General features: G+C 39.9%; 1 protein-coding gene across 2 annotated transcripts in view; it reads left to right on the top strand.

Annotated features, from left to right (window-relative positions):
- The window catches only part of N4BP1 (NEDD4 binding protein 1), a 32932-nt gene extending 12748 nt beyond the window's left edge, over positions 1–20184 (top strand). The window contains exons 4-8 of one of the 2 annotated variants that reach the window (XM_067550600.1): positions 12275–12405; positions 13558–13654; positions 16160–16265; positions 18096–18205; positions 19628–20184. In XM_067550600.1, the coding sequence (XP_067406701.1) occupies positions 12275–12405; positions 13558–13654; positions 16160–16265; positions 18096–18205; positions 19628–19973 (790 nt within the window). In that variant the 3' untranslated portion in view covers positions 19974–20184. Of the gene's footprint in view, positions 1–12274; positions 12406–13557; positions 13655–16159; positions 16266–18095; positions 18206–18979 lie in introns of both variants that reach the window. The other variant, XM_067550609.1, reaches the window with a different exon arrangement.
- The last annotated feature ends 472 nt before the right edge of the window (positions 20185–20656 follow it).

Here is a 20656-nt window from a genome sequence, read left to right as displayed (position 1 = left end):
GCAGGAAACAATTGACCTATGTTTACCAAAAATGTGCTATGTTTAAAGAATAAAAAGAAACCTAGTGAATTCATTTCATTTTTAACTTTTTCTACTTCATCAAAACTATCCTTGAATGATAGTTGTCTTATCCAAAGTTTTATCTTCAAACTATGGTGTTTGTAAGCAAACCAGTGGCGGAGTGATTACTTGTTTTAGAATTCTTCATAACCGTGGAATATGAAATTGTGATAAATAAATTAAATGCTCCTAGATTATTGGAGAAGTGCTGTTTTCCAGGAATAGACTAACTGAACTTCCTGCTGCTCCACTGGTTAATGCTAAGATAAGAAGTAACTCTGTAGTGCTTTGAGTTCCTCTGCAGTGAGAACAGAGAAACTGTCTGATACGAAAATAAGTCTCTAATCTTAAAACTCATCAGCAAAAGGTAAACATTGATTACTTACAGCAAAAAATAAAATGAAAAACAAAAAAACCTTCTCAGGATTAATTTACTCCTAGGTTAGGGAGGGGGAAGCTAAACTTCGTGTCCTTTAAAATTGGCCGGGTATTTTAAAAATATTGCCTTAAAAGCAGGAAATACTAACTGAAGTGATATGAAGGTCCTAATTGTAGCTATACAACTTCAAGTGGTGATTGAAATCAGTGTTTGAATGGGAACACTTCTGACAGTACCCTAGAGTGCTGCCTGTAAGGGTGATATTTCAGGAAAGTATCGTGCTTCAGGAAATGCTCTCAGCTGGATGAGCAGTACAACAGGTCTTATTCACTTGTAGCCATTATTAGAGCTAAGGTGCTGTTGAAAAGAATTATTTTAAATCCATGTTCTAAACAAATGAATTATAGTTTAATATTTCTTAGAGTATGCAAATTTTCCCTGCAATGTCAATTTACAGCATTTTTATTTCCTGCCCTAAACATTTAGTGTTTGTGCTGTTAAACAGCTGGAATATCATTTTTCAGAGGTATCTGCAAACATGTATATATTTATACATACATACACGCATATGTGATTTTATTATAAAAATATAGATATACATTCTGCAAACTTCTGGTTAGATGAGGATGGAAAAATGCACTTTTAAGTAGTACTCCTTGTACATCCAGAAGCAGCCATGGATTTAACAACCCAACCCCTAAATTATGAATCTTGTTAACAAACTATGGACAAACTTTCTTAGTTGTTGAGGAGGACATAACTTCCACAAATTCCTCCAGCTCCTTACTCAACCCAACATCATCACTTTTTCTGCCTGGTACCTCTCCAAGCCCCAATTTCATTCGAACACTAGAAAAGGCTGATAAATATCAATTTCTGGATCCAGTGAAAAGATGAAGGCCTTGAAATAAGGGATGCTCAGTCATAGAAAATATGAGGGTGCAGAGAACATCATGAATACTTGTATACAACAGAACAGTGCTTTGCACAAAACTGTTTTACCAAAGTGCTTCTGACTTTATATGTATTCTAATGGGACTCTTAACTGGATTATTTTGTAGTACATTGTGCTTCTGGTTTTGAAATCTATTGTTTCCTTTTATACTAGCTTATAAAAAGTCCAAATTTATTGTAATGTATTATAAACTGTGAATATTACTTAAATTTAGATATTTGAGGTTATGCAGATTGTCTCCTTATTTTCTGCTGCTTAGATGCAGATCATGGTTATTTCTGAAGTCTCTTCTGCTGTTTAATTGCACAATCAAACTGGGTTTCCCCCACTTCTAATCATATCTAACTGAGAATGTACTTCTCTACTGTAAAAGTAGCTTTTCCCTTACTTGGCTGGGAATAGAAAATTTGAATTGTATTTAATTCCTTTAAGGCTTTAAGAAAGATACCTTTCTTGCATTGGATATTTTAGAGACAGCATGGCCTGGATCCTTCACATCCCTTTTGAGCTGAATGTTTTTGTTTTGTTGCATGTGAATGAACATTCACATGCTACAATTCCATCACCCAGGAAGAACTTTATGCCCTAGATGTTAAAGAGCCGAGAAATAATTTCAGAATTGGGGGGAGGGGGCGGGAGTGTTTTTTGTGTTTTGAATCTCTAGATGTTGAATTTAAATTTTATTATGTTAAATCAGTTAGGGCTTTCGGCAGAAATTTGATCATAACAGGTGCTGGTCTCATCAGATGTTCCCTGGACTACTACAGCTCAACCTTAAAGCCTGATATATTCTCAGCAGAGAGATTAACAAAAAGGAATTTTTCCTAAAACAGCAGCACCTTTTGGTACTGTAGTTAAGAGTATATGTCAGATTTCCAACAAAGTATGCTATTTTAGGAGTTCATATCACAGTTCTAACTGTATTTCAGTTTGGGCTGAAATCTAGAATACAAAAACATTAATAAAGAGTGACTGATTCTTTAGACCTCAATAGGATTAAAATAGGTTTCTAACATAAATATCATTGACTGAGTTGTTTGGAATCTGACGGATGTTACTTTGTGGGGTGCCATGTTTTCTTGTTAGACCATCCAATTATTCTATTGTCTATATTTAAAAATTAGTTTAAAAATGGTGTACCTAGTGATTAAAAAATAATAAAGTACAGGTACATTCCCAATAGTGTAGGTACTTTCAAGTTTGTTCAGACATCACAGTATTGAGTGCATTTCAAAAATTTCTCACGTCTTTTCCTTTTACCAGTTTAGTTAAACTGGTACCCCCTTTTATTCCATCTACTTTGAGACAGATTTCTATTTTGTTCTCTTTCCCCTGATCCTAGCCTGATTACTTATATTTCAGGCTACTTATATTTGGTGATATCTTAGCAGGCCTGGAAGTGTTTCCAGAACTGGCTATTCTCCTCATATCTCATCCCTTGAGACTTTACCAGGTGTCGGAGATACAGTGCTTGTTGGCATATCTCTAACAGTGTTCCTAAGATTTCTTATTGTATCTTATCTCAAAAAGGTATTGGTGGCCTCCAGCACTGTTGTCTGAGCACCTACTTCACTGACAGGCTTTAAATTCACAGATGCAAGATATTCATGCTGAAAGTAGTTGCAGTTGGAGAACAAATACTACTTTCAGTGGCTAAGTACAACTAGTGTATTTTGAAGCACAAAGATCTAATAATGTTCTTTGTGGACTTTTTTGTAATCCGTCCAGAAAGATTTGTTTTCAAAAAGGATGAAGGAATCCGAAAAGCAAGTTGAGTAAATGAATATATCTGGGGCATCTTCTTGCTTGTGGCATATCACAAATTGTCCATGAAATGAATTAACCATTTGTTCCACGATAACTTACCCAGTCTATTGTTAGATAATACAGGAAGCCTTTAAATACAGTGTGTTACCTTCCTTAAAGGATGACTGTTATTAACTAAAGGAGATAAGTTTATAGCTATTATTCTAACTTCAGGTTGAGGACCCACAGGTATATTCTCTGAAGAATTAATTTGGATGCCAGTCTTGAACATGCCAGCATTATAAGGGTTAACTGCAGTACTTGATTAACACTTCCTGTCTCTTGACTGTTGCAGTCCTGGTAGCTCTTTTGGGGAAATCCTACGTGACCCACAACTGTATGATATTACTTGAATAAAAGTACAGTGTTTTTATTACAGTAAATAGCTTTACAAATGAACTATTTCCTCATTGTTCAGATTTTGTTCTTTAGAAAATAGTCATGCAAACTACAAGTCATAATTGAGTCATAATTTATCTTAACCTTTTTAACTGATTTCCCAAACTTGTATTAATGGAAAAGAAATGCAAATTGCTGGGGTTATATAGAAAGTAACAAATCCACCACATCCTCTTTAATATCTACTTTTTAAAGAAGGAGCATCTTTCTGGAGGGGGGGGGGGTTATGTAATAAAATGTCTTATCTGAGAGTATGAGCTCAAAATTCTGTCAGAAGATAGAATGCATTGTTCTTCCTAGCACTCATGAAGATATTGGACACTTAAAACAAAAATAAATGCCTGGATGTAATATGCCATGAGTATAAACTCTAAAATGGCCACTCAATTAGCAGATAGTGAATTAGAAAGAAAATATCTTAAAACATTCTCAACCCATTGCCTAAAGTTTCACTTCCATAAAGACCCTTACTGTTAGGGGTTTGTTTTCGTTATATTGTTAGCTCGAGGTGTAACTCAAGTTTTGCCTCTAACCCAACTCCTGTCCCCACACACAGCTCTCTAGCGTAAGATAAGTGGTGCTTTAAGCTATGTGGCTGGTTGGGGGAGTGGTATAGTTGACGCCTGAGTGCTTCTGATGCTCTAGTTGGTAATGCTGTGGGGATGCAGCATCTGGAGTCACAAATCAGCTATTAATCAAATCACTTTGTGCTGCTTATCCAGTCACTCTGGAGTTTTTGTTTTGAGTATTTGCAGTGTGGTTGCTCTCACTAGAGCTAGGGGATGTCATAGTTAAGACAAGGCCTTTCAGATGAACTGTGAAGCATCCATGCAACAGCAGCTCCCTTAAAACAAGATGTATTAAAATAACAGACAAAAATCAGAGCAGCATACAAAAAAATTGTTTGCATAACATCTCATCTGGATTCTTTGTAAAAGTCCAGCCAACTTGGCTTCTTTTAGCTTAGTTACAGAAAAGGAAAAACCTTACAAGTTGTAACAAGCAAGTGCTATCTCTGACATTATCCTGCTGCTGCCATGTTACACGGCTTATTGTCTTCTCTGCTTTTGCCTTGCTAAGTGCTACGGCCCCACCCCAGTTGTAAACACACACCAAGTTGGGGAACAACTGCATTCCATGGGACATGAGCTACTGAGGATAAGATGATCCTCTAAGGACAATGAATTACAGTCTTTTAAAGTCCTAAGTAGCTCAGTTACCACATTTCACTTTTCAGCTTGTTCAACAGTGCCCTCTGTTTACTATTATTGTTTGTTACAGTAGTGCCTAAGGGCCAACTCAGAGCAGGGGGAAGGAGGAGCATTGTATTGCATTTGTATAATGCCTAGCCCTTGACTGTCCCTGCCTCAGAATGTACGGTCTCAACAGCCAAGACAGACACAGGCTGGGGGAAGGAGTAGAACTCAAGCAGTTTAAATTCTTTATTAATTTTCTCTTGCCATGAATTATAAATTGATAACCGTAGACCCTCTGTCCCAATCCCACTTTCTTTATACATAATAAAGCAGCAAAAATGCCCCTGCCCTCTTTTTGCCCTTGCAGATCACCTTTAAGGAAGACGCACTCTCTATGACTGCACATTTTGCCTGCCTGCCAGGTCCAGGAGTCTTGAGGGTCCAGAGCTGCTGCTCTAAGGCTTCTGCCTGGACAGTTTGATTGCATGAGAGAGATTGTAAGTCTGTTGTTGAAATACAGGTGTCAAAATCCTATTTTTGTCACTTTATTTTAAAGCCTTGTGACAAGAGAGACTTTGTGGGAGGCATAATTTACAGTTTTATTACTCACAGCTAGTTCTGCTGCTTTCTGCTGTGTCCTCCAAATTCTAATCTCTTAAACAAAAATTACCTCTTACAAAAATAGTCATAATGTAAACTAATGTGTTCTTTGATAGCAGACAGTTTTCTGCAAAACAGCAGCAGTAGCAAAGATCTGAATATCAGAGGCCAGCTAAGGCTATTAAAGTGCTAAAATTATCGAGCATAGGTGTTTCTTAAAATGTGTTTAGTTCTTGCATTATGCAGATCACTTTATATTCTTTTGGTAATGCCTGATTTGAAAATGTGAAACTTGTGCTGAAACGTGCTGTCCTCTCTTCTATGCAGAGTGATATTTCAGTCAATTACCTTCCTTTCAATTTTAAATTCTATTAATAGAATCATAAAAGTGTAGGTCTGGAAGGGACCTCTAGAGGTCTTCTAGTCCAGCCCCTGCACTCAAAGCAGGACCAAGCATTATCTAGATCAGCAGTTCTCAACCTTTTTTTCCCGAGTACCACTCGGGTCAGGTACAGTCAGGTCAAGTGGTACCTGACCCGAGTACCACTTGGGGAAAAAAAGGGGGGGAGACTTTCGGCGGCGGCAGGGTTACATGGGGGGAACAATGCCCTCCGCCGAAACCCTGCCGCTGTTTGCCCCTTTTCGGCGGTAGGGTTCTAGGGGGGGTGGGGGGGACTTTCGGCGGGGAGGGGGGACTTTCGGTGGCGGCGGGGTTTCGCGGCAGCGGGGGGGGACTTTCGGCGGCACGGTACAGCTCGCATACCACCCAGCCTTCTTCGAAGTACCACCGGTGGTACGCGTACCACTGGTTGAGAACCGCTGATCTAGATCATCCCTGACAGGTGTCTGTCCAGCCTGCTCTTAAAAATTTCCAATGACGGAGATTCCATAACCTCCCTTGGCAATTTATTCCAGTGCTTAACTATCCTGACAGTTAGGAAAAATTTCCTAATGTTCAACTTAAATAGCCCTTGCTGCAATTTAGGCCTATTTCCTCTTGTCCTAACTTCAGAGATTAACAAGAACAACTTTTCTTTCTCCTCCTTGTAAACAACCTTTTATGTACTTAAAAACTTATGTCCCCACCCCTCATCTTCCAGTCTTCTCTTCTCCAAACTAAACAAACCCAATTTTTTCAGTCTTCCCTTATAGGTCATGTTTTCTAGATCTTTAATAATTTTTATTACTCTTCTCTGGACTTTCTCCAGTTTGTCCACATATCCTGAAATGTGATGCCCAGAACTGGACACAATACTCCAGTTAAGGCCTAATCAGTGCAGAGTAGAGAGGAGGAATTACTTCTCATATCTTGTTTATAACACTCCTGCTAATACATCCCAGAGTGATCGGGTTCTTTTGTTTGTTTGGTTTTTTTTTGCAACAGTGTGACACTTATATTGAACCTGTTATAATCTAACCTGCTGTCTCTACACTAAGTGTGTTGCTCTCATCTGATAAATCTGTCTTCTGATCAGTAGTGATTTTTAAAATTTAAACTGACATTAGTTTTGTTTCATAAACTTTCCATGAGATTTTGGTTTGTTATGTAGTGAGTGTGACCCTTCCCTGCCCAGAGTAGCCACCTGAAAATGCCAAGATCAGGGTAGGCTGCAAAAGGAGAGAGCAGATTTTCCCAACACTGGTGGGTGACACTGAAGTCAGACTTCCCAACCAGCCACAAACTGTGCTTCTGATTCCCCAAATCGGTTGTCAAGAAGCCACTACACAAATACACACAGCCCTCTTGACTGCATTTCAGTCTCCGGCTCCCAACCAGCCACTAGGTCCAGTAAAGAGACCAGTTATATAAACTCTATGCTGTTTACCAAAAAGGTTTCTTCTGACCCCAAAGGGTCAGCCACAGTACCAGATCAATACAAGTTTGGATCTTACCCAAAATACTACGCCACCAGCCAATCCTTTAGTAACTAAAACTAAAGGTTTATTATAAAAAGGAACAAACTATAAAAGAAATGTTAAAGGATTAAAGCAATCAGATACATACAAATGATTTGAAAGTCCATATATATCTGGTTTCTAGGAGAATTGTGGAGTTTGCAGGCTTGTATAGTCCCTCTGGTGTACATCCAGTACCTGGATGGGTCTCAGTCCTTTGTTTCACAGCTTCAGTTGTAGATGAGTTGGTCCAGAGGGTAGATAGGTGGCTGAAAGCTGAACAGGACTGAAGACAAGATGTATCCCCGGGCTCTGCCTTTTATGTCCTCTGGCCCTTGCCATGCTGCTTGTGGAATTTCACAGGAACCAAAATGGAGTCCAGAGTCACATGAGCAAGTCCTGGTGGCACATCAGGTATATCCCTGGCTTCTCCCCCTGGGCCCTTTGCACCTGTGAATGTCTCTATGGGCCATTAAGCAGGGTATTGTTCTGCAGCCATCCTTGTCTGAGGTGTTACCCAGACAGCACAATTTGAAATACTGATATATCAAACGTATCCATAACTTCCATTACACACATAACACATGAACACAAACATTATCATCTTACTTAGCACATTATAGCCTTTCTAACAGTACCTGGCATGGCATATCTCGCATGAATCACTATGATTTTGACCTATTGATGTTAAATATAATAAATTCCCCCTCCCCCCCAATCCAGCCAGCGTGACAGGGAGTACTTTCTCCACCTGCTGCTATTTAAATCTTCCCTTTACCCAATTCTCTTGTCTAGTTCAGTTCTTGAAATTGGGTGGACTGCTATTTAGTCTATGCTGCTTTTTCATTCGGGAAGATGGAAGTCATGCTCTCTGGAATACAAAATTTAAACTCTGTTCAATATTTACCAATTTTACTTGCACTGGATACCATTCCCTTCATTTTTGCTGAACTGCACTGGTTTCTTTTGCATATAAAAGCATTATTCTTCCTATTGTGATATAGCAAGGGCAGGGGGCAGTAGGAGAGTGGTAGAGGAGAGGTCTGTAAGCCCCAGAATGATCCAGGCTTTATTCCCTGTAGACTAGCCAGAGTCATTAGGGGGCAATTAGGAGCAGCTGAGGCCAATTAATGACCAGCCAGGTGCTTCATAAAAACCCTCTGCTCCTAACGGACTAAGAGACCCCCTTCATGTCTAAACTAATGAAAGACGTCTGCATCCTGCTCCATATCCAGGCCCTGCGGACCTCAGTTTACCATCCACAAACGGACGGCCTGGTTGAGAGGTTTAACCATTCCCTAAAGAGCATGATATGGAAAGAGCAGGATGGAAAGGATTAGGATGCCTTACTACCGTACCTGATGTTTGCAATGCGGGAGGTTTCCCAAGCGTCCACTGGGTTCTCCCTTTGAACTATTATACAGTCGCTATCCGCAGGGTATATTAGACATTGTGAAGGAGGACTGGGAAGAACAGTTCAACCCAGGGAAGAACATAATTGAGCATGTAGCGCAGATGTGAGAACAGATAGCCTGGGTGACCCCCATAGTGCGTGAACACCTGGAGAAAGCCCAGGAAGCCCAGCAGACCTACTACAACTGACGGGCAAAGGCCCGGGGGTTCCAGCCAGGAGAGCGGGTGCTGGTGCCAATGGCGAAGAGCAAGCTCCTGGCCAGTTGGCAAGGACCATATGAAGTCATGAAAGCCGTCGGAGAGGTAAATTATAAGGTGAGGTAACCAGACCATCAAAAGCCGGTACAATTGTACCATGTTAATTTGCTGAAGACCTAGCGAGAATGAGAAGCACACCTAATCGCCCATGAAGAACTCCCCCCCCGGACTGGCATCCTACAGGGGAAGGTGAGGATATCCCCCAAGCTCACCCCAGAGCAACGGACGGAAGTTGTTGAAATGGTCCAGCGAAACCAGGACGTTCTCCAAACAGCCCAGTCATACAGTGGTGGTCCGGCATCACATCATCACCGACCCAGGGGTGTGGGTAACGATAAAGCCGTATCGGGTATCAGAGGCCAAGAGGAAAGAGATTAGGACAGAAGTAAGAAGGATGCTGGAACTCGGGGTCATCGAGAAGTCCCACAGCCAGTGGTCCAGCCCAATTGTCCTAGTCCCCAAGCCCGACAGCACCCTGAGGTTCTGTAATGACTTCAGGAAGCTAAATGAAATATCTAAATTTGATGCCTACCCGATCCCACGCATCGACATGCTAGTGGACCAGTTGGGCAAGGTTCGGTACCTGACCACCCTGGACCTGACCAAGGGCTACTGGCAAATCCCGCTAGCCAAGGATGCCAAAGAGAAGACTGCCCAATGGTCTGTTCCAATATACTGTCCTCCCTTTCGGACTCCATGGGGCCCCTGCAACGTTCCAATGGTTGATGGACAGATTACTGAGACCCCACACCAAGTATGCTGCTGCCTATCTGAATGATGTGGTCATCCATAGCCCCAACTGGGAAATGCACCTGGGGAAAGTGGCGTCAGTGCTGGAAACCCTCTGAAAAGCTGGCCTCACCGCAAACCCCGCCAAGTGTGCAATAGGGCTAGCTGAAGCCAGATATCTGGGATATGTGGTGGGAAGAGGCCTGGTAAAACCCCAGTGGGACAAGGTAGAGGCCATCCAAGGCAGGCCCCATCCGGTCTGCAAGAAGCAGGTCAGGGCCTTTTTAGGAATAGTGGGGTACTATAGGAGGTTTGTCCCCCACTTTGCCATGAGAGCAGGGCCCTTGACGGATATGGTGAAGTGGACAGAAACAGCTGAAAAAGCATTCATAGACTTGAGGACAGCCCTTTGTAGTCACCCAGTGCTTATAGCCCCAGACTTTGAGAGGGAGTTCATCCTCCAGACAGATGCCTCAGAGACGGGACTAGGGGTAGTCCTCTCTCAGGATAGGCAAAGAGGAGCACCCAATCCTATATCTCAGTAGGAAACTCTTCCCCAAAGAGCAGAAGTATGCGGTGGTTGAGAAAGTGCCTGGCAGTTAAATGGGCTATGGAAACCCTCCGATACTACCTCCTAGGGAGGAAGTTCACCCTGGTGACAGACCATGCCCCACTCCAGTAGATGCACACCAACAGGGAGAAAAATACAAGAGTGACCCGATGGTTCCTCTCCCTGCAGCCTTTCTACTTCCAGGTGCAGCATAGGGCCGGGAGCCAACATGGCAATGCTGATGCCCTTTCGCGCCAGCACTGCCTCACATCCCACATAGCCCAACCCTGTGGTGTTGAGCGGGGACAGGGGGAAATGTGTGATATAGCAAGGGCAGGGGGCAGTAGGAGAGTGGTAGAGGGGAGGTATGTAAGTTCCAGAATGATCCGGGCTCTATTCCCTGTAGACTAGCTATAGGCATTAGGGGGCAATTAGGAGCAGCTGAGGCCAATTAAGGACCAGCCAGGTGCTTCATAAAAACCCACTGCTCCAGACAGACAGAGGGCATGAGCTGGAAGAATAGGAGTGCCGTGCTGTGTCAGGAGTGCAGAGTTGTATGGAGGAGCAGACTGGAGTGCAGAGTTGTGTGGAGGAGCAGACAGGTGTGCGGAGGAAGGTATCTGGCTCAAGAAACCAGAAGGACGAAGGGGGTGAGGGGAATTAGCCCAGGGGAAAAGACTGCAGCTGTGAACATGGTGCCAGCAGCACATAGCTGCTACTTAAAGGGTCCCTGGACTGGGACCCAGAGGAGCGGGTGGGCCCGGGTTCCTACCCCCCTCCCAGGGAAACTGGGTAACTGGTGGCTCCCTGGCCCACTACAAGAGGCAAAAGCGCGAGACCCACTCGGGTGAAGCCGGCTGTTTGCCAGACTATCTACTCATGTCCTATCCCATCTCTAGTTGGACTTTTTGAACAGCAGAGTCTAATCAATTTTTATCTCTTACTAAAATTACTTTGGAAAGTGAAGTATTTAATTTTTAGTCTGAGGGCTCAATTTTTGTTGTAGTTGTAGCCATTTTTATAGTCCACACTGTAATTGTTTCGTTTTTTTCATTAAGCCTTGTTAAATCTGTAATAAGCAATATTCATCAGGTTTATAATCATAGTTATTAAATATTTAAACATGTATAGTTGAAGGATTAGCCACTGACATGGGAATCAAATTCTTATATTCCTATTTTCATTTCTTAACTTTTATCAAGACTTGCTGCATAGCAAGACATCTCAACCTCTGGTAAATTGACCTGTATGATACATGTTAGGCTAGTTCTATGCTTGGTTCTTGGTTTGCTTTCCTTTATTAGAGCCAGTTGACTGGGTCACAAAAATAGGAAGGAGTTACCACTTTATTCCTGTTGTAGTTTATCTGAAGTGCAAAATTCAGAAACATTAGCCTCAGAAGTATTACATCTTCCATTGATCTTGCCAGAAATTACTGGCCCAAAATAATGGGGAGGAAAGGAGTGAAGGACCTTCTGTTTTCCAAACTCCTTTATTTGCCATTCAAAGGAATCTAACAAAGCATGTCCTCACATCTGGCCTCCCCCGTGAAATATGTTTTGGTACCAACTGGAGAGAAGGTGGGCCTGGTGCTTTGCAGCACAATACTTATTTTCATTGTAATTAATTAGACATAGATCATTTTAATCTGTAATTGATAGATAGCTAATCATTAAACTAAAATATGCTTCAACTTCGGAAATTCTCGGCTGGTGGGCTTTTCAGAAGGGCCGGCCCCATGACTGATGGCTATAGTTCTGTACACAAAACTTGAAGCGGGCTAATTTATGTATCTGCCTTGCTTTGAGAGGAAGAATATGGCAGAAGATACACTTCTCCTTTTTTTGCGCTCAACTCTCTTCCTTCTATGGAGTACCCAGTGTGTAACTAAAGCAATAAGCATCCCCCTCCCTTTATATTTTGATGGAATTGTATTTATAATGCAAAATGTAACTTCCCCTCAACACTTTGAATTGCGTCAACATTCACGGTTGCACAACTCTACAGGAACCAATCTCACTTGTTTTTTATAGTCATGGTCTACAGAAGTTCTTCTCCTGTCGAGGAATTGCAATAGCTGTTGATTATTTTTGGAAACGTGGCCACAGAAACATTACTGTGTTTGTTCCACAGTGGAGAACAAAACGTGATCCTAACATCAAAGGTGAGGCAAATAATCTCCTGCCTTCTTTTCTTTTGGACTCAATTTAATTAACCCTTTCCAAGTTCAGCTTTTGATATTTGAGACCAGTCACAGAAGTGTAATTGATAAATAACCTAATTTTGAGTGGCTATGTAACTGACATTCCTATTAAGTTTTACATTTCTCTGAATTTTTCAAATCACTTGACAATATCCAGTTAGGTGTTATACTTTATTCTGTAACATGAGCATCTAATTTCTGTACCATAAATATCAAAATATCAATTGAATTATTGCAGTCCAAAAGTAGTCAGTTATTGCTGTTCAGCATTTTAAAATTTGGGTATCTAGAAAAACCTTTATGGGTTTGCTCAACAGTGTTGCAGACCTTTCTTTGAAGAGCTGATATTTGTTTCACTATCATGAAGACACTGAGGATGCATCTTCATTAAAAAAAAGTGTATTCTTACCTCGAGTTAGCTAACATAAGGTAAAACTATAGGCAGTTTGTAGTTTTCACGAGTTAGCACGTAGCATTAAACTTCAGTAGGATTTTACTGCTAACATGAGTAGCTAACATGAGTTAACACTTTTTTTCCCCTAGTGAAGGCAAGACCTTAATGCTTACAAGTCCTCAGATTTACTGCTTTACCTTTTCTCCACCATTGTCAACCTTTTAAAATCAGTCTTATTATCTCTTCAGTAGTTTTAAATTTTTAAAGTTATTTATAAGGCTGAGCTAGTTCATCCTTAAGACAGCTCTGTGAAGTAAAGAAGTAGTAGCTTAACTTTAATTAGGCTAACTAAAGCAGTCAGTTAATGGGACTTTTGGGTGCTCAGCATCACTGAAAACCAGGCTACCTATTTAGGGGCCTAACTTTAAACACTCAAGTTTGAAATGTTTGTAGTCTGACACCTGCCACAGATGGAGATGGGTTTTAGAGGCATGTTAGAATTTAGGATCTTAAGGCTCCATCCACCTCACACTTAGTCCATTTCTAAGATGCAGCATACCACCTGTACAGATCAGTAGGTACTGGTGTCAGAGAAGATATAAGCTGTTTTGTATGTTATGTGTACTAGATGTAAACTTTGTAAATGAACACTGAACAAATGAAAAGAGGAAAACCTTGCCTTTAAAACTGTGTATTTGTTTGTTTTACCCTTTTAACAGAGCAGCATTTCTTAACACAGCTCCAGGATGTTGGAATATTGTCTCTAACTCCTGCAAGGATGGTATTGGGAGCAAGAATTGCTGCTCATGATGACAGGTATGGAAGATGAGAATTAAACCCTTTAACAGATACACAATGACTGTTACTATGTCATATCTCATGACCGATATTGTGAGGTAACCATTAACCTATCTCTGTAGAGCCAAGCACCAATTTCATGTCTAAGGGTATGTGTATACTGACGGTGGCAAAGTCGCCGCCATCAGATCAACCTATCTGGATTGATTGAGGGGTCAGTGAAGACCCACTCAATCGATCCAGAAGTCGACACTGGTAAACCACCCTCTCAAGTGGCGTAGCGCTGCGTCGACGGCACAGTGCAGTGAAGACCCCACGCAGAAGGGAAGCACAGCAGTCGACGGGAGTTACACCAGCTACTCTGCGTAGCTTGCGTAACTTCCATCGACAGCCGCCGAATCGCCAGGTCAGTGTAACCAGGGCTAAGAGGTGTTCCATATCTTTGTGTGCAAGTGTGGTGTATCTGTCCTATCGGATAATTTTTTAAATGACCTCATTCCCTTGTACACATTCTGCTTTCAGAATATCATTAAGGCCGGCATTTTTAATGGCAAAATAACCAAAATATTAGCAACTTTAAATATTCATCCTTGCATGATCTGGGTATCCTGCATAATTTGGTAGCTTTTCTCATTAAAACTTGCCATTGATTTTAGTCCTCATTGAGGACAAGTGTCTTTGACAAGTTTTGTATAAATCACTTGCTGAGGTTTACTAACTTATAACCCATTGAGTTGAAGAGATTGAATACACACATATATCTGGATCTGTGCTCACTAAAATATCATGTAAACTACTTAAGAGGGACTGAAGAGGGAGTTTTTGCCTGACGCTTATTCTACCTTCCAGCCTCTAAGACGGTTTTGGAAGAGACTTAACAGATTATTACCTTGTGCTTGAGTTCCACAGGTTGCATACGTTCAAATGTTGACTCTCTGTAAGGCTTGCTGCATTCAAGGTGATCATAGCCCTAGTGTACCATATGGTGGTAAACTATACTCAAAGGCAGTTAATATCAAACTCACATCCCAGTTTTATTTAGAAACACGTCACCAAAAATACCTTAGTTATTTCAAACACTACCTCCAACCTTGAAGTTCTGGGAAGTCTTTCAACCGGACCTGTCTTACTCATTGCAAGTGGGGAGTTAGTTCCTTCCCACAGGCAATTAGCTTTCTTAATCACTGCGTGATTTCTACTAAAGTCTCCCAGGGCCAGGCCACTGGTTAGAAGAGCATGCTAGAAAAGCTTTTTATCAGCTAACCCTTTAGAATTTGGCAAAGACAAGCAGCGGCAGCCCTGAGCCTAACCATTTGGAAGTTAGCATTTTTGCTGTATCTCCCTCCCTTCTAACTGGTAAGCAAATCCACCTTTTGTAGTGATGGAGATGGCATGTTCTTGCACCTAAAGTATACCTGATTTGTCATTGAATATGCAATCTAACCATCATGTGCTCAACTTTTAAACATAAAAATAAAATTAAATGCACCGGCACGTTTTAGTTCTTCTTAAAAATAAATAACCAAAAATCCCTCCATGAATGCAAAGTTATGTCAGAAAATTAAAAGGTACAAAAAGCAGGCAATCTACAGTTGTTCCCACAATAGTTATTTGGGTTCAGTGTTACATTATCTCACATGCTTTTAAACGTATGCCTTAAAACAGAACAGCCTTTATTATTATACAAAATATGGTATACTTTCAATTGCCAGAATTCTAATTGCTGTGGAAATCAGAATATCACACAGTGTTTGCATTTAATCTGTGTTCAAGAACATGTAAGCAAAACTGAAACTAATTTTATTCTTTTTTAGCTCTGTGCGTCCAAAATAGTTCATAATCAGTGTTGCTTTTTAAATAGCAAAAAGTGTGGTAGCTGATTTCCAGAGGAATAAACAACTTGTGTACTTTCAAGATGGTCCCTGTATTTCTTGCATTAATGTTTCAATAATAAAAACTTGCCTTAATTTTAATCATTTAATTATGAAAAGTATATATTATTACTCATTGATAAAAACAGTTGATGAAACAGGCAAGGCATAGTGGTAGTAATGGAGTCGGGCTGAAGTACTGTCTTGCAAAAGGAGACATAGCAGGTTAGCCAAAAAGAAATGTATGGAAATGGACTTGGGTTGAATTGTATAAGGAACATTGTACTTTCAGCTTTATTGGTATATTTTAGACATACACTTTTGTAAACCTGTAATTCAACGTTCTCAGTTAGCATTTCTATGATGACTCTTTGGTGCTGGTTAACTTAAAAACCTGCCTAAGTAAGCAGTGCTGCTTGCAGTCAGGTGAGGCTTGGGGTTCTTTTTTTGGTTGGTTAAGGCCAATCATTCCCTCTTTTTAAAAACTTTAAAACAGGTGTTTTCATTAATAGAACAACACTATCTAATTAGGGAAGGTTCCTCTTAGGTGGATGAGATGCTTGCTTTCTAGCTGATGTGAATGGCTTTGGCCAAAACTAAACTGTCAAGAAAAAAAACATTTTAACTGTCTTTGAAACAAATGTTGTTGTAGATTTTTGCTGCATCTTGCTGATAAAACTGGAGGCATTATTGTTACCAATGATAATTTCAGAGAATTTGTGACGGAATCATATTCTTGGAGAGAGATTATTCAAAAAGGTAATTATTTGGATTTATACAAACCCTAAAAGAGAGTTCCTATCCTTTCACTCTAGCTGCCATTAATATAATTTTTAAAATAGTGCTGTGGTATAAAGTGCAGCAATACCATACAGCATAAACCCCACCTGATGTCCTGCTCCAACAACTCGCCCCCGTTTTCAAATGTCTATGTGGCAAAAAGGGGCATCTGAAAGTAATCCTTATTTGGATTTAGATTGAGGTGAGAGCAAGTTCTAAAGCTGTGCCCCCCCCCCCTCCCTCGCCCTCCCCCCGCCCCCCAAAACCACCACCACCACAAAACACCCTGCCAGTAGCCCCCTCTCATTGAAGATGCATTGTTATATAAGCTTCGGAAACTTTGCTTATCTCAGTTGTGGTACCAGTCTATGACGTAGGGAGCAATGCAGTCTATCAGATAGATAAGTATGTCCTAAGCATTTAAGGCTTTGTTGGTCAAAACCAATGCCTTGGTTTCTGGATGGAATCTTGTAGGCAGCCAGCACAAGTCACAGATCACTGTTCTCAGATGCTTGCACTGCGATACTCCATTTATCATCTGGGTCGTTGCATGCTGCAGAGGCTTCAGTTTATGATAGTTTTAAGGAGTAGCCTTTTGTAGGGTCCACTGCAGCAGTCTAATCTTGAAGTGAGGAAGGCATATTGTAAATACTCATGTTGGTGCTTCTGTATTGTACCTTTCTCATTTAAATGAAAATGGAAAAAAGTACAACACAATAGCCAGTGCCATATGGGTACTTATTAATTACAACACTTAATTGATAATTTTTCCCATAGGCTTTTTGCAGATGTTTACTATTCTGAATGTTGATGTTTTTTGTCAAACTGTCCCAATTAGTGACATGGATAGGAGAAAAGCTGTAATGTAGGTACAGTACATTTGCATGTTTTCCTGTAAACAGCCTCTTTCAACAATTAATTTTTGTAGTTTTTTTAAAGTTATGTAGACAAAGTCTAAAAATCTAAATGTAAAATCTTAATTGTTTGTCTTGTGTCTCATTTAAATGAGACACTAGTTATTCCATTTTCCTTCAAGATCTAATCTCAGGTGTGTAGAAGTCAATAGAAAGAACCCCATAGCCTTCAGTAGACTTTGAAACAGGCCCTATATTCTGTTCAGAAGACAAAATACTAATAAGTAATTTTTATTAAAGGATGTAAATAGGAAGAAGTTGCTTAAATGGTGCAGGAGTAATCTTTTCCACTATTATATTTCAGGTTTGTGTTTCATATATATAAACACAGGAACTGCTATTTACTTTTAATGCTGAGGATTTGCAACCAACTAATTAAAAAAAAAAATTTTTTTTTTTACACAAGACCAGCCAGCATCTAGTGTCTGTCCCCTGGAGACACTCTATTGTGTTCTGGTCATAAATCCCAATCAGTTGTGTGGCTTGCAATGATGTAGGAGTCTTGTGCTAGTCATTTGAATATACTGGCAAGGAAGGAGAGTTTAAACAAGTATAATATAACCAGATCTTCTTTCGTCCTCTCTCTCTCTCACCAACTATCCGGTATCAGAAACTTGTTTTGCAATGGCCCAGCCCTTCCAGTTTAAGAACCCACTGTAAACAGGAATACTGGGGGGGATTTCCATTTCTGTTCACTCATTAATTCATGATTTTGGAAGGGAATATCGTTTTTAGCTATAGCAGAAGATAAATTCATTGATCAGACTGCACTGATTCCTGCTATGAAATTAGGTGGCCACACTGAGATAGCTAATTCTACATATTTGGGGGGGGTGAGATGGGGAGGGGGACTAATTGTATTGGTAGAGCTATTTCATTACTATTTACTGTTGCAGGTTGCTCCAATACACATTTGTTGGGGACATATTCATGGTTCCTGATGATCCTTTGGGAAGATATGGACCTAGATTAGAGGACTTCCTTCGGAGTGAAGGCTGTTTTAGGTATAGCAGTCTCTTCATTCTGCTTTGAGAGCCATGTCTTACGAGGAGCAATAAATGCTTTAATTGAAACATGAAGCAGTTTACTTAGATAAACAAAGTCACAGTGTACAATATGCAAAATATATTAAGAGCACAGGCCCTAAAGATGTAATAGCTTTATAGGAAAAAAAATGTGTTCTTTTTTGTTACCTTAATCTGTTCAAAAAGTGGTGGTGTTTTTCCGTGCATCTAACCGAGATCTCACGAGGCACTCAAATAAGCAAGGCAAGTGCCTCAGTAACTTCCTCTGAGGTTTGATTGTGGTGGCATTCACATAAATGTGATGGTCCACGTAGCATGTTGGTATTACACAAACCTGTTGATGCATAACTAATTACTCAGTTTCATAAGAAATAGAATGAGTTCATCTAAATATATCCTTGATGACCACTTACTGATGATCAACACCTGGATGATAGGAGCACTATAGAAAAACCTATGATAAATAGACACATTAACAATATATTCTGCACATGGGGGAGACACAGCTTTTTCCTATTTCTCTTTTCATTTTCCAAGCTACCTTCAGGTTACTACATCATACTATTAACAATGCCTACCAAGACTTATGGAACTAAATGACTTTTTAATCTATTTGATTTTTAATCTTAAATTATTTTAAAATGTGTAGATTTAAATTTACTAACATCATTTAGAAAGATATTTAAAAGTCAGATCTTCCTTTGAACTCACATCTTCGCAGGAATATAAAGTTTGTTTTTTCTATTGCACCAGGTAATGACTTTCCTAGTCTCTAAAGCAGTGAAAGGAATGCAGTGTCTTGAACAGATAAGTAGTGGCAGTACTGTCAACATTTGGAATAGAAAGACCCCTGATGTGGGGGTTCTTGACGCTTAACCTTAAAGCTTAAAATGCGACTACTACAATATGTATATTAATAATAAAACACCTAACACTTTTTAAAAACTTGACTATTTTCATTAGAGAGAGTTCTCAGCCAACATGTAGGACAGTTTATGTAATGAATTGGTTGACTTAATAGTTTTCTTTCCATCTCTACTATAAGTAATACTGAAGTTAGTATATGGCATTTTGTAAAAACGTTTAACTGCTTACTTTGACTTTTTGCTGTATGTTGAGCATTCTTTACCTGTCTAAAATGTGCATCATAGCCAGTAATAACTAATGCTAATCACTGTTACTATCTCTTAGGTTTCAGATTTGAAATCCCATAACTAGACTGTTGTACTTGCTGTTTTGTATCACTTTGATGGAATCAGGTGAACAGCATCTTTAATCCAAAACAATCTGAAGAATACTAGAAAGTTGGGGTTCAGAGGCTTTATTTTTCCTACACTTAGTATACTCAGAACAATACCACCTCTTCCTTAATTTACCAGAGATTTCACTTTTGTTCTATAGAGATTTTCCACCAGCACAAATAACTCTACCGACTGCGGGACTGCATTCTTCTGGGACCTCACGCTTCATGCCAATATGCAAGTCATACAGTAATAGCAGGCAACCAATGAACCAAGTACATGGTAGTCCTCCGTCTGCCTGGCTTCCACTGCCACCAAACTTGTCAAACATACAGACTGGTCTAACAATTCCACCCCAAAGATCTGCTACAGAAACAGCACAGCTAAGGGAAGCGTTGATAAAAATATTTCCTGATTCTGAGCAAAGGCAGAAGATTGATCGAATACTAAGTGAACATCCATTCATGAGAGACCTTAATGCACTGTCTGCCATGGTGCTTGATTGAGTATGATACAGGGGTCTTACATTGCAACTGATCCATCTAAACTTTGAATGTCAATGTGAAGAGACATGTTGCTTAGTGTCGTGTCACTTTATGAATATTCAAAAGTTAATACTTTTATTTGTATAAAAAGATATGAACTATTTTTTGTGCATATTCCTATAGCTTTCAAACACCAACCTTTTTTTGGTAAATATAAGTTATGCTGCTATTACAGATTTGTGTTAACGTTTTCTGTGAAAGGAAACAAAACTTTACATCTGCCTCCTTGGAGTTGTTTATTAAAGTAGTAGTAGTTCACTTTAGAATAGTGTATTTGCACTTGTTTCTTAATTATACTTAAAGGGGGAAAAGTCATGTTTGATACATACTCAGATTTGAATATTTGTTTTAAAATATAAGATGAAAAGGACATCTTTAAAACTGTTTACTATTGGGGGATGTATTTGCCAGAGACAAGCATATCCTCTCATTAGCATTAAATACACACCTTCAGGTAATTGTTTTTTGTCAGTGGGTTGGAATTGCTTGTGCTACTATAGAACATTGCATTTTTCCTGTATTGTAGAAGTAATGCCAGTAGATGGCATCTTGCATCCATTAGTATGTAATGACAAAAGAAAAGAGTTTCTAACTTAAATTTTTTTTAAATGCCAATTCATACAAGCAAAGAGAGCTAAATTAAT

Source organism: Emydura macquarii, unplaced genomic scaffold (assembly GCF_026122565.2).
Source record: "Emydura macquarii macquarii isolate MOO-44397 ecotype Brisbane River unplaced genomic scaffold, CSIRO-AGI_Emac_v2 contig_295, whole genome shotgun sequence".
NCBI classification, from domain to species: Eukaryota; Metazoa; Chordata; order Testudines; family Chelidae; genus Emydura; species Emydura macquarii.
Note: the sequence above shows the minus strand (reverse complement) of the source record. Positions and strands in the feature narration are given on the sequence as shown.